General features: G+C 51.5%; 1 protein-coding gene across 1 annotated transcript; it reads left to right on the plus strand.

Annotated features, from left to right (window-relative positions):
• The first annotated feature begins 4,046 nt into the window (after positions 1-4,046).
• GUCA1B (guanylate cyclase activator 1B) lies at positions 4,047-12,829 on the plus strand. The gene is made up of 4 exons (XM_028097466.2): positions 4,047-4,253; positions 10,158-10,307; positions 11,868-11,988; positions 12,702-12,829. Exons 1-4 carry the CDS (start codon positions 4,047-4,049, stop codon positions 12,827-12,829), a joined length of 606 nt encoding a protein of 201 aa, XP_027953267.1.
• The last annotated feature ends 1,016 nt before the right edge of the window (positions 12,830-13,845 follow it).

A 13,845-nucleotide genomic window follows, 5' to 3' on the forward strand; every position in this document is an offset into this window, starting at 1 on the left:
TGGTGGAGAAGACATAATAAGGGGGGGAAAAGAATAAGATTCAGTTAAGCATGATGAAGCAAATAAAATAGGATAGTGTCAGGATGACTTGAGTGGCTACTTGAGGTGGGCTTGGGAAATCTCTCTCTGAGGAGGGAAGAGTGTCAAGAAGACAGCCATGGGAAGCCAGAGGGGAAGAGCAGTCCGGGCAGCAGGAACAATCAATGGTAAGGCCCCATGAGTTTAGCGTGTCTGGGGACAAGGGCCGAGGAACATGAAGATCAAGTAGGCAAGGGCTAGATTGTGTCATGCGTCACGGCTGTGGGAAGGAGCATGGATTTAATTCTGAGTGTGAATGGGAAGCCATTGGAAGGTTGGCAGCAGGAGAATGACAGATGAGGTTGATGCTGTAGAACACATTATTTTGGTGCTGGGTAGGGACTGTGAAAGGGGGCAGAAACACCAGTTTAGGACCTGCTGCAGGGGACCAGGTGTGAGGACATGGCCTGGACGAGAGATGCAGTAATGGAGGTGATGAGAAGTAGTTGGATTCAGAATATGGTTTGGAGGCAGAGCTGACGGAATGGCCCACTGGTAGATTGAGATCTAAGAGAAAGAAAAGATTGAAGAAGGACTCAGCCTACCGATAGTATGTGGGGGTGAATGAGCTCACCTGGGGGGCACTGTGGGGAGGTGGGAAGGGTACCAACCAGGAGCCTGGGAGCCCCGGGCCAGAAGAGATTTGTTAAACAGGAGGAACTGCGAGCAAAGGAGATGAGTGGTCAGTGAGGTTGGAGTGAAATCAGAGGAGTGTGGGTTCTTGAAACCTGGAGTGTTTGAGGAAAGAATTCATTGGTTGAACCGGGATGAATCTGCTGGCAGATTGAGTGAGAAAAGTAGGTCATTGGTGACCACTTCTCCATGGAGCGACAAGGATGAGAGCGTCCAACTGGAGTAAGCTGAGTGCATAAGAAAGAAGAGGATGCAGAACAGTTTTGAGAATGTTCAGTTATCTATCGCTACCCGAAAAACACCCAACCCCTAGTAGCTTCAGTGACACTTCGCACACGAATTACAGCTTGGTCACGGCTCTGTGGGGACAATGCCCCATTTGGTATCAGCTACAGTGGCTGGAAGACAGGGGCTGGAGTCATCTGCAGAGTCACTCACCCGACACTCCTGGTGGTTGAGGTGGGCTGCCAGCCGGAACCCCCGCAGGTGCTCTGGGCTTCCCACAATATGGGGCTGAGCTCCAAGGGCGAGTCCTGAGGGAGAGCCAGGCAGAAGCCTTATCGCCTTTGATGGAAGTCACCCAGTGTCCCTTTTGCCTCTTCTCGCCAATGAGTAGCCACAAAGTCCCATCCAGGTTGAGGAGAAGGAGAAATAGACTCTTCCCTTGATGGGAGGAACGAGTGAGACCAGATCTGTTGCGGTGCAATTTTTGGAAAATAACATCTTCCACAAGGGGTTTTGTTAGAAGAGGAGCCAAAATTAAGACAGTAGCTGGAGGGCCAAGGGGATGCAGTAGGCACAGTGCCTGGGGTCCCCAGGATTTTTAATTTCTTTTAAATGTTTCGTTTCTTTCAAAATCAGAAGAAAGAATGAGAAAGAAGTATAGTCTGTACTGGTTTATGTTCATCTTTATACCAATGAGTGATAAAATATTTTCAACATTTATTTAATATTTATTTATCCAATATTTATCTTATGACCCATGAAGGCAAAAGCGTATGGGCCCATTGGAAGTCCCATAATGGGACCCTGAATGTGGAGTCAAAGAAGGATTTTTGTTTGGTTTTGTTTTAATAAAGGTGACGTTATGGCGGTTCTCAGACAGGAATGATCCATTAGAGAAGGATAAGCTGAGGATGCAGCAGAGAAAAGGAATAATTTTGGGAGTGAAGTGCTTGGGTAGCCGGAGAGATGAGACCTAGCAGAGGAGCTGAAAGGTGGAGAAGGGAAGGATCACCACTTCCAGGGACCCAGGAAGAGGGCGAGAGCGTGGGCACAGGTGCAGAGAAGTCTCGTGGGAAGTTGACGTGGTCATGTGATGATGCATCTACTCCTCTCTGCAGTGAAGTTTGTGACAAGGTCATCAGCTGGACATGGGAGCGAGTGGAAGGTCTGAGGGCAGGCAGCTTGTGGAGAAGTCATCTCAGGAGGGGAGAGTGACATCAGCAGGGACGGGCGTGTACTAGTGCCTCGTGGGTACAGGTGAGCTGTTAGCCAACGGTTAGTGGCTTTAGCCGGGGTCAGGTTCTGCCAACTGAGCAGTTAGAGGGAGAGAGCGGCACGAAGTTCAAGGTCATGGCAAGGAAATGGCAAGAGTGTTGGGCTGTGGATAAGGAGGAAAGCCAGGGTATGAACGAGGTGATGGGTGTTAAAAAACGAGATGAGCAGATTGCAGCAGGTCAGGCTGGTGCCTTATTGGGTGAAGGTGTTACAGAGTGAGCTGGAAGTGAATGTCTCAGAGGGGGTTCAGAAATGTGTGATTGCAAGGCCTACAGTAGTGGTGCCCGAACTTCAGTGTGCTTTGGAAGCATGTGGAGGGCTTGTTCAAACACAGATTGCTGCGCCCATCCGCAGGGTTCTGGGTTCAGTAGGAGAGGTGGGGCCTGAGAATCGGCATTTCTAACGAGCTCCCAGATGCTGCAGCTGCTGGCCCAAGGGACCACGAATGGGAGGCCAAGGCGGGGTGGAAGAAAAGCTCTTTGGAACAAAGGAGATCAGGGACCTGTGAGGTCGGAGTGGGGGATGGATCCGCTCTCCACCTGGAAGTGGGAGTCACCAAACTGGTGCTTTGAGACAAAGTGGTGAAGTCGCCAGTGAGTGATGGCAAATGGGTTGAGTCGGACGTGGCTTCAAAGGGACTAGCATTTTTGAGGCAGAAAAGAGAAAAAGTGGAGGCAACAAGTAGGAGCGGGGAAGTGAGCCCTACTCTCCTGACCCCAAGAGATGTGGGTGGGATGTGGGAGAAAAATCCATGAGCGCTTGCAAGGATGACAGGAAGTGGGGTTCCAACCTCAGGAAAGGCAAGAACTTAGAAGAACGTCAAGAGATTAGGAACATATGGAGGTGGGGGGTTATGTGAGAGAGGGGGTCAGGCCTGGAGGTGTACAGAACGTTTCAGGAACGGACAGCCAATGGGAGACAGGCAGTGTTACCCCTGAGATTAGAAGACTCACTGGAACAGCTGCTCCTAGAATCTAGAAAAGTGCATCAGATCTTCTGGTTTCTTGAAGGTATCATTTTAATATTACATTAAAATAAGCGCAAATATATAATTGATTCAAAAACAAATTTGCAGGACATTTAATATAAAAGCAAGAGGCTTAGAGGTATTTTAAGCCATGCTCCCAGATCCTTCTCATGTACTCACACTTGGGAGAGAAAGTAGGAGAAGCCCTGTCCCTAGGTCTTGTGTGAAGGGTGTTGGAAGGAAGCATTTGTCCTTTAAATTGGAAAATGGAAAATTTCCAAGACTCAAGGGTGTGACTTGCTGGGACTGAGCTTGGGGACCTTCGCGTCACCGATTCTGCTGCTTCTCACTGGGCCCTGGGGAGGAGTGAGCCCCAGCTCGCCAGCGGGTTCTGTTTCGTGGGCTAGGAGTTGGTCTTGTGCCCCTCTCTGGACTTCAGAATCTCCTGTGTCTCCAAGTCGAGCCTCTCTGGAGCAGTGCGGTGCCCAACTAAAGGAACGGGGAGTGTGTGTGAGATGGTGGGGTGTCGGTGTCCTGCCTTTCTCCCCCTTCCCAATCTGCCGGGGAGGCTGAGTTGCGTGGTTGGTGAGACTGAAGGGAGGGGTGAGGCTGGGGGAGCTCAGCTGCCTGGAGGTCAGACCTTCCAGAGGAATCTTCTAATGATCTTAGGGTGCTGAGCTGGGCTGGTGCCCCCCCCTCCCCAGCCACCTGCCCCTACACGGCCCATCGTGTTCAGTCACCAGGAGATGATGAAGAGGCTGGCTGAGCGGAGGAGAGGCGGGAAGAGGGCCCTCGCCTAAGGCACGGATCCGCAGCAGCCCCCGAGGCAGCACACATCCTGGCTCCCTGACATCCCCCCCAGGCCAGGATGGGGCAGCAGTTCAGCTGGGAGGAGGTGGAGGCGGCCGGCGAAATGGACTTGGCCGAGCTCCAGGAGTGGTACAAGAAGTTCGTGGTGGAGTGCCCCAGCGGCTCTCTCTTCCTGCACGAGTTTAAGCGCTTCTTCAAGGTCACAGGCAACGAGGAGGCCACCCAGTATGTAGAGGGCATGTTCCAAGCCTTCGACAAGAATGGGGTAAGGAGGGACCGAAGGGAGGACGGCGGCCAGCCTGCCTGGCTCACATCCGTTGAGCGGAAGGAGCATCCCTGGTGGGAGGGAGCTCCCCGTCCCCAGTCCTCCTGCTTTCTTCTCTCCATTCCCTGCTCCCCTTTTCTGTCTCTCTCTTTCGCCCACACTCTTCTCTCTTCCCATCATCCTGTCCCTTCCCATCTTTCCTTCCCTCCTCTCTGTCTCACCTTCTCTCCCTCTGTCTCTCTGCTCTTCCTGACTCTCCCTCTCCTCCTGCTGAGAGCTGAAGGTAGGCTGGGCAGAGGGGCACACAGGTCAGTCCGCAGTCTCTGTATTTTTGGCCAAGGCTCTACAGCCTTAGGGCTTGGTTTTTCACACCCACCAGAGCCCCTGTCACTCCAAAGAGCTAAAGAACTGTCCCAAAGGCCTGAGCTCCCCCTCGCTGGGGTCCTTGGAGTTGAGACCAGTCTTCCCACCCACATGCTGGAGGGGCCTCCTGTGCTGATGGGGCAACTGGACGGACGTTGCAAAAGTCCCTTACAAGTCTCCTAGTCATGGAAGGTTCCATGAAATCATTCAACCACAGGATTTCTTTAAGCCCTCCAATGGCACCTGCAGTTGAGAAGATGCTATATTTTGTAAGTGCGAACCTGGAGATTGAATTTAGAAATGGAAACCCCTTCATTCTTTAAGGTTGTCCATCCGGTGCCGCCATCATCCTTCAGATCATTAGATTTGCCTCAAGTACTATTTCCGCCACCCATATTGAGGGGAGGGTGTTGGGCCTAGATACTGATCTGGAGAAAGCCTCTATACCCCACTTCTCCATGCGTGGAGAGCTTCACTCTCTAGGCTGAAACACTGGGAATGCCCTTCAGGGCTGACCTTGGTCTGAGTACCAGTCAGTGCACATCTCCTCAGCACGTGTCGGGGGGATGGGAGGGTGGGGTCGGCGTCCTCAGGGCAGCAGAAACCTCCTTGGGGATGAACCGCATGAACTCCCTCAAAGGGCACAGACTGAGCTTCAGACTTCTCCAAGCTCCTCCTCCAAGCCCGCGGCAGCCCACTTCATTACCCAAATGAAATGACGAAACAGCCAGGACAAAAGGGAGTGAACTGATTGGCCAAGGTCATACACGGAAGGGTCCTGACTCCCAGTCAGGTGTGCCTGCTGAGAAGGCAGTTTGTTTCTGGTTTTGTTGTTTTGTTTTTTTTGTTTTTGAGAAAGAGAAAGTGATTTTTAACAAAACAGGTCATACGTGACAAGGCTTACTATCATAAATATATCAGTCTTCCCCATATTCGTCTAAAAATTCAGTATGATAACAACTCAAGATCCCAAAGGGATTGTCAAGCTAGTGGACATAACATAGCTGAACCCCTTATACCTACCTCATCTCTTCTTACAAATTAGCACGTGATAGGCAGCAACTGCTTTTTTCCTTTCTTTATAACTTTTTAAAAAGATTTTATTGATTTATCTTAGAGACAGAGAGAGAAGAGAGCACAAGCAGGGGGAGTGGCAGGCAGAGGGAGAAGCAGACTCGCAGCTGAGCTGGCAGCCCGACTTGGGGCTCCATCCCAGGACCCTGGGACCATGATCTGAGCTGAAGGCAGACACTTAACTTGACTGAGCCGTGCCGGTGCCCCTATAAGTTTTATTTGGACAGGATTTCAAACTTATGCCAAGTTGAAAGAATAATATAAGTGACTCCCACGTACACTTTATCCAGTTGTTTACATTTTGCCTCATTTGCTGTGTGTGTGTGTGTGTGTGTGTGTGTGTGTGTGTGTGTCCCTCTCTTTTGGAGAAAGTTGGAGATGTCATGCCCTTTTACCACCATGTATTTCAGTGTGTTTTTCCTAAGAACAAGGAGGTTCTCTTAAATAACCTAATACAAAGATCAAAGTCAGGAAATCCAGGGGCACCTGGGTGGTGCAGTCGGTTAAGCACCCAACTCTTGCTTTCTGCTCAGGTTGTGATCTCAGGGTTATGAGATTGAGCCCTGCGTTAGGCTCCATGCTGGGCATGGAGTCTGCTTCAGTTCCTCTCTCCCTCTCCCTCTGTGCATGCTCTCTCTCAAATAAATAAATCTTTTTATTAAAAAGTCAGGAAATTCAACATTGACCCAATTCCATTACCTAATCCATATTCAAGTTTTGTCAAATTGACATGTAATGTGTCCTTTATAGCTTGCTTTCTTGCTTTCCTTTCTTTCTTTCTTTTTTTGGTCCGATCACACATTGCATTTACTTGGCCTGTCTTTTTAGCCTTTAATTTGGAATCTTTAATCTCAGCTTTTCTTTGTCTTATTTGACCCTTACATTTTTGAAGATTGCAGGCCAATTAATTTTGTAGAACATCTCACAGTTTGTGTTTGTTCAGTGTAGCTTTTGATTAGTTTCGGGTTTTCCGTTTCTGGCACAGATGCCCCAGAGGTCATGTCATGTCCTTCTCAGGGCCTCCTGTCGGGGGCACGTCATGTTGGTCTGCCCCATTGCTGAGTGGTTAACTTCCATCACTTGGTTCCATGGTGTCTGCCGGTTTCCTCCACTTACTTCACATTTTTCCTTTGTACTTAACAAGCATCTTATAGGGAGATACTTTGAGACTAAGCAAATATCCTCCTGCTCCTCAGATTTGCATTTGCTAGGTTTGACATCCGTTGATAATTTTCTAATTCTACCATCCCTTCTTTGTTTATTAACTGGAATTCTACTACTAAGGAAGAGCTTTCCTAGAGGTGTGTTAAGTTCCTCTTTTGGGGACTGAGCCCCTCCTCCTTTCCTTTGCCCACTTAGTTTCTGTCTCCAAACCCACACCCATCTCCACTCCCCACGTCGGCACAATCCTTACATTAGTGAATCTCATTTCTGGGCAATTGGTCTGAACTTGCTGGGGCAAATAAGATCAGGGGGTCATAGATCTAGCTCACACATCAATTCTGGGAGGGTAGGAATGGGGGTTTGGAGGAGGTAAGGAGGTCGGGGTGCCTGTCTCTGCCACTCCTCCCCCTTCTAACACTCTTCTCTCCAGCGCTTGCCCTGTGATGCACTAGGTTGGAAGAAAAGGGAGGGTGAAATCAAATGTCGTCTGGGATCCTTATGTAACCTGAGGTAGGGTCAGGGCTGGTGCAGAAACGCAGCCAGTTCAGAGAGAAATGGGGCAGATAATCCAACAGAGCAGATCCCACGCCTGTCACTTCCACTCCTGCTCTTGAGCTGACAGAAGCATTTCCATCATCTTCCCATTGCCCCTGTGGGTAATTGAAGCTGACGAGGGCCGGGCACAGAGGATGAGATTAGTCCCAGCTGGGAGCTTCCAGGACTCGTCCTGGGGTTGAACAACCTTACAGGTGAGGTCACTCCTCAGGAAGGGCTATTCTACAGTGTGCCTCTTGGGAGGCAAGGGCTCATTGTGGTGACTGTATCATGCTGAGGGAGGATGTTGTGAGAACAGAAGGTTCTAGACAAAGAATGTGGGAGAAGCCATAGGTCTGGAGAGTAAGGATTTGTCAGTGGTTTTGTTTTTTTGTTTTTCTCTCTGTGGTGATAGATACGAGGCTCATTTTTCAGACAGTAATAGACCTTAAGAGGAGAAGGAAAGTTCTCCAACTTGAACTAGAGAAGACATGTAGCTTGAAAGCCTCAGCCACTTCCTGGGTGGCTTTTCCTTGGGCAACTTATTTAACCTCTGAGCCTCAGCTTCCTCATCCATAAAGTGGGTATAACAAGCCCGAGGGAGATGGCATACGTGACATAGATGGTTCCTACCAACCATTTAGCATACGTTTTTCTACTCTTGTTAAAAAAGAAACATAAGATTGATTTTTAGTAAGCTTAATAAACAATTACTAATGAAAATAGCCTTTCAAAAAACAACCAACCAACCATCACATTGCACACCTTAAATTCACACAACGTTCTTTAAAAGGCTAGTCTGCAATTATATCTCAATAAAGCTCAGGGAGGGTGGTTGGAAGCAAGCCAGATAAACTTCAGTGAGTGAGGAGAACAGCGAGGGGCTATTCATGCAGTGGAGGACCCCTCAGCAGTAGCAAGGAAGGAAGTGTTGATACACTCAGCAGCTTGGATGGGTCTCCAGGGCATCGTGCTGAGTGAAACCAGCCAATCTTAAAGCTACACACTGTGTGATCCCACGTGTATACCATTCTCCAGGTGGATATACTATAGTCCTGGAGAACAGATCGGTGGCTGCCGAGGGTTATGGTCGGAAGAGGGATGTGACTATTAACACAAGAGAATGTCCTTGCCTTGAGATTTACTCCCATCTACACACGTGACAAAATTTCTCAGAACGGTAGACTTACACAGTGCATTAAAGACTAGTGAAAAAAGAGAGAGAAAGAAAAAAAAAACATTGCTAAGAACCTACCCTAAAAAAATTACCAGAGTTATAAGAAAACATATCTATACACAAAGATGTTCCTTGTGTAACGTAAAATATTAAAACCATGTTCAGCAAGAAGGACTGCAGAGTACCCCTCAAAAAAATAAAATGATTTCAAATGATTTTAAAGACATGGGGCATTCTAAGATAAAAATCCAGGAGATAAAACCATAGCTAGTCTGACCTCAGTTAGATAAATGCATGGTGGGGGGTGTGGAGGACCAGAAGTAATCACATAAAAGGTGTTGAATAAGACACTTTGGGTGTTGAGGTGGGCTGGTTTTGTTTCCTTCTTGGTTTTTCCATAGGCTTTTTGCTATTTGCTTCATTGTCTGTCCTGTTTCATGGCTCACACCTTGCTCACCACCCCTTGATCTGGGGGTGGGGCTCCCGAGCCGCATGACCCAATGGGCCAGAGGTGCTCTGGGCCTGCAAGGTCATTCCCCGTTACAAAGCCCCGTGCATGACAGCCACTCTGGGGAGAGTGATGACTCGGGTTCTGGCTTTGGAGAGCTGAGGTCCCCGCCCTCAGAAGCAGGAGCTCCTAGAAGTGGGAGCTCCTTGTGAGGCTCAGCCTGACCACCCACTGCAGACGCCACCAGCAGCCTCTCACCTCCAACTCAACTGGTGTGGAAGGACAAGAAGCAAGTGCTCCCTCTGCCTCTTGTGTACTGCTTTTGGATCATTGTCACATTCTGGTTACTTGGTCAGAGTCACCACAGAGGTGGACTGTGCCCCCCTCCTCCCCCTGGGCGGTTAGCCCCTGAGTTCAGTCTCCCCTGCCCCTTCCTGGGTGGGGGTGGAGGAGGCCTGTCCTGCGGGGAGGGTGATGCCCACTTGGGCCTATATATACGTGAGCTGTGAGCCGGGCTGGAGCCACGGCCTATCTGCCTTCCCTCGGGCTCAGAGTGAATGAAAGGGCAAAGGACATTTTTAGTGTGAGCACGGCTTTCCAATCTTCCAGAACTGCCTTAGTGCCAAATTCAAATGAAGTCAATCACGGATTCATGGATTCGTACATATTTATGAGACCTGACACACAGCAGCGGCGCTGTGCGAAGCACATAGGAGAGACAAGGACAGTGGAAGTCCCCCGTTTCTCGGGGAGCCTATGATACAGCTAGAGAATGAGACACAGGCACAGAACGGCTAAGCAAGGCCACAAGAGTGAGACCCAAACTGCGCAGAACCGCGTATAGGGGCCCTGAATGCTAGGAGAGGGAGCGAGAGAGACCACTGTAAGCTGAAGCAGTCAGAGAAGGAAGGCTTCCTGGAGGAGGCGAACCTTGAGCTGGGGCCTGGAAGGGCAGGTAGGATGGGGTGATCCCAGACTGGGTAAGGATGCTGGGCTGGAGCCCAGCCATGAGCGAAGCTGTAGAGGCCACAAGGGTGGCCGGAGGGAAAGCCCTGGGCGTGCAGGGATGGATGGGCCAGAATCCGCCCGCCTCTGTGCCCCGGGGAAGGGGGGGTGGGCCTCACAGCTCCCGTCCCCACCTCAGGACAACACCATCGACTTCCTGGAGTATGTGGCAGCTCTGAACCTCGTGCTGAGGGGCACCCTGGAGCACAAGCTCAAGTGGACCTTCAAGATCTACGACAAGGACCGCAACGGCTGCATCGACCGCCTGGAGCTGTTGGACATCGTGGGGGTGAGCGGCTGCCGGGGGGGCCCCTGTGGCTGGGGGCAGCATTGGAATCATTCAGAGAGTGCTTTCCGTCCCCAGTCAGAATTAGGCTAGAAAGCGGTTACAAAAAGATACCTTAAAAATCCCCATCGGCTTGGAAATAAGGCAACACACTGCTAAATATTCCAGACAGCATAGAAATTATACCACACACAGAGGTGCACCAAGTATTTTGAACTGGGCATTAATGCACACGTAACATAACAAAACGGGGGAATGCAACCAATGCTGGGCTGGCAGAGGCTTTTTAGCCCTAAAATGTATATGCTAGAAAATAAGAGACTGAAGATCAATGATCTTAGAAGTCATCTCAAAAAATTAGAAAAAAAACAGGGGCGCCTGGGTGGCTCAGTTGTTAAGCGGTTAAGCGCCTGCCTTCGGCTCAGGTCATGATCGTGGGGTCCTGGGATCCAGCCCCGAGTCTGGCTCCCTGCTCGATGGGGCGTCTGCTTCTTCCCTCTCCCCACCCCTCGCCCTGCTCGGCTCTCTCTCTCTCTCTCTCTCTCTGACAGATGAATAAACAAAATCTTAAAAAAAAAAGAGAGAGAGAAAAAGAAGAGTAAATTAAACCCAGAGAGTAGAAGAAGGGAAATACTAAAGAGCAGAAATTAATGAAGTAGAAAACAAGCGCACAGAGAAGAAAAGTCAACAAAACCAAAAGCTGGTTCTTTGCAGGACCAACCACGCTGATAGACGATTAGCAAGAATGAGCAAGGAGGAAAACGTCCCCAGTATAGCCTGGACTGACACCTGACCGCGTCAGCCTGTTCCTCCCCAGAAGCGTACTCCCAAGTGGGGGCTGTCCGCCCAGGCCACAGATAAAGAAGTCGCCTCGGGGCAGTTCTGTGGTCTGCCCGAGTTTATCCATCCCAGGAGGTGCCAGGGCTGGCTGTACCTCCGGGGCTCCCAGACCCTGTCGGTGGGGCCCACTGTGTCCCAGGCACCGCGCTAGGCCGTGACGCCCTGGGATTGGCAAGACAGGCCTCTGTCCGCAGAGCGCCCCGTCGAGAAACTAAGGAAAACCCTCACGGTTCTCTGTCTCTTCCCCCCTCCCCTTCACCAACAGTGCCTCACAGGGAGGGGACACAGGGCAAAGGAGAAACCTGTTTTTCCCTCCAGTCCAAACCCCGGTATCTCCCATCATCCGATGTTACACATACACTCATAAGTACGCTTCATGCTCTTCTCCTCTCTGGATCTCCATCTCTCACCGCGTAAAGCGGAGCTGAGACCACCACAGAGCCGGGTACCTCACTGAAGGGTTTGGGGCTCACTCTGACGCTCACAGGGGAAAAGCCACCAGCTAGCATCAGGGTGGGGTGGCCTGTGAGGCCTGACACGCAGGTGGACCCTGAGAGAACAGCCCTAGGACAGGTCACTTTGTATTAGGGTCTGGGTCCTGTGGTCCTAAGATGCACCAGCTGTTGGGGTGGGAGGCAGTGCTGGGGACGCAGGGCTGAGGGCCTGGGGGGAGGGACTGCGCAAGCTCTCGCTGAGGGCCGCAGCTCGGGTTTTGTCCCGCAGGCCATCTACAGACTGAAGAAAGCCTGCAGGGTGGAGATGGAGTCTGAGCAGCATGGAGAGCTGCTCACACCCGAGGAGGTGGTGGACAGGATCTTCCTTCTGGTGGATGAGAACGGAGATGGTAATGGGGGGCAGCGATGGGGGGCGGCCCACTCCACAGCACCCCCAGGCCCTCCACCTCCCAGCCACTGTTCTCCTCAGCTGGGCTCTGGGGGCCGAGAGGAGGACATAACCTAACAGGGGTGTCGCTGGCACGTGATGTTGGCAAGAGCGAGTTAAGCTCCCACTGGAGCTGCCGATGGAGGCCAGGGAAGCGCAGTCAAAGAGTAGGAGCGTTAGAGTCAGGCAAACCATTTCACCGCTCCGCCTGGACTCAGTTTCCTCATCTGGAAAAAGGTATAATAGTAATTCCGAGGAATCAATGGAGTGAGGTATTGGAGAGACGGGCGTAGGGTAGGCCCCCATTCAGGCTACTGAGGCCCTCTGCCCTCAAGCTTGGCGCAGCAGCCCCAAAGCTGCGGAGGGAGGGAGCTGGCTGGGAACACACACAGAAGAGCCCCCAGGAACATTTTGAAGGTACCATGGGCCAAAGTAAACTTAAATTCATTTACAAAGCAAGTCCCTTTAAGAAATTCTTGAAGCCTCCAGGAGACTCCTGGAGAACGGGAAGAATTGACCAGCCCCCAAGCTTGGGCCCCGGGACTGCAGGCTCCTTCGTGTAAGACGTGTAGGCTTGTCTAGGAGGATGTCCCCTGGGAGGGGAGGCCTCTCCTCTCGCCCCCAGCCCCGTGTCTCCATGCTCCCACGTGACCATCGCTCCTACCCCTTGCGCAGGCCAGCTGTCTCTGAATGAGCTCATCGAAGGTGCCCGCCGTGACAAGTGGGTGATGAAGATGCTGCAGTTGGACGTGAATCCCGGTGCCTGGATCTCTCAGCAGAGGCGGAAAAGTGCCATGTTCTGAGGGGTCTGGGGTCCTGGGAGCCCAGTTCGAGTCCACAGGCCCCTCCAAGCCTCCAGGCTCTCCAGGTTTCCAGAATAGTGAGAGGGTCCCTGGCTCAGCCTGCTTGTGCCCACTCTTCTCTGGCACCCCCTATGAAAGGGGTTGGGGCTGAGGGGGGTGGATCGGGGCTGTTGGTCTCAAGTGGCCAACAGGACACAGTCCACTGGGAGTATTTACTGGGGTGGTGAAGGGAACCGGCTTCCTCTCTCCTTTCAGCTGCTTCTGGGAAAAGTATGCTTCGGCTGGGTGGTTCTGGGGCATCCACAATTTCCTACCTGGTTCTTAGCTGGAAGCAGGGGAATACTGAGGGATGGCGGGGGGGGGGGGTCCCATAGACCAAATTAGCAATGAGACTGCCCACACACTCTGAAGGCCGGGGGCTGGAAGGTGTCAAGTCTGAAGAAAAAATAGAAGTTGGGGGGTGAGTGTGATCATAATTACATCCTCCCAGGATCCTGAAGAGTTCATGGGGAGGAGTCTTGCCTCCCCCTCCCCAACTGTCTTCACCAGGGGTGTCCGCAAGGGAAAATTACAGCCAGTAAGGCTCTGGTCTTCTGGCCCTTGGCTGTGCTTAAAGGAGCTGTTTCAGCTCTGCCCTCGTGCTGCTCCCCCAGCCCCTGCTGCTAACCCACACCCCCACACAACCCTCTCTCCCCCTCCCTACCCCTCATCCCACACCACCCTCTCCAAACTCCTCACCCCCCCCCCCCCCCCCCGCCATGGACCTGCCCGATTCCCAGCCACAAGCCAGAGGAATCTCCTTGAAGGATGGGGAATCCTCTCTCTGTCTCCGGGGAGAATTGGTTCGAGGCCCGGCTTTGCCTCCAGCTGCTATGTGACCCAAGGTGGCCATTTCTCTCTCCCTAACTTCAGTTATCTTCCCTGCGCACTGAGCAAGTTGGAGAAAGCAAGGGGTTTTCTGATTATTATTTTTTTAGATGTGGAATTATTTTGTCATACAAACTCTATGTGCAGCC

The sequence above is a fragment of the Eumetopias jubatus genome, unplaced genomic scaffold (assembly GCF_037043125.1).
Source record: "Eumetopias jubatus isolate StellerSeaLion01/CBP00866 unplaced genomic scaffold, mEumJub1_p1.0 scaffold_6, whole genome shotgun sequence".
In the NCBI taxonomy this organism is placed as follows: Eukaryota; Metazoa; Chordata; class Mammalia; order Carnivora; family Otariidae; genus Eumetopias; species Eumetopias jubatus.

Coding starts and splice junctions, on each gene's coding strand:
- GUCA1B (XM_028097466.2), top strand. CDS start 4,047: ATGGGGCAGCAGTTCAGCTGGGAGGAGGTGGAGGCGGCCGGCGAAATG. Junction 4,254..10,157: donor AAGCCTTCGACAAGAATGGG/GTAAGGAGGGAC, acceptor TCCCCACCTCAG/GACAACACCATCGACTTCCT. Junction 11,989..12,701: donor GGTGGATGAGAACGGAGATG/GTAATGGGGGGC, acceptor CCCCTTGCGCAG/GCCAGCTGTCTCTGAATGAG.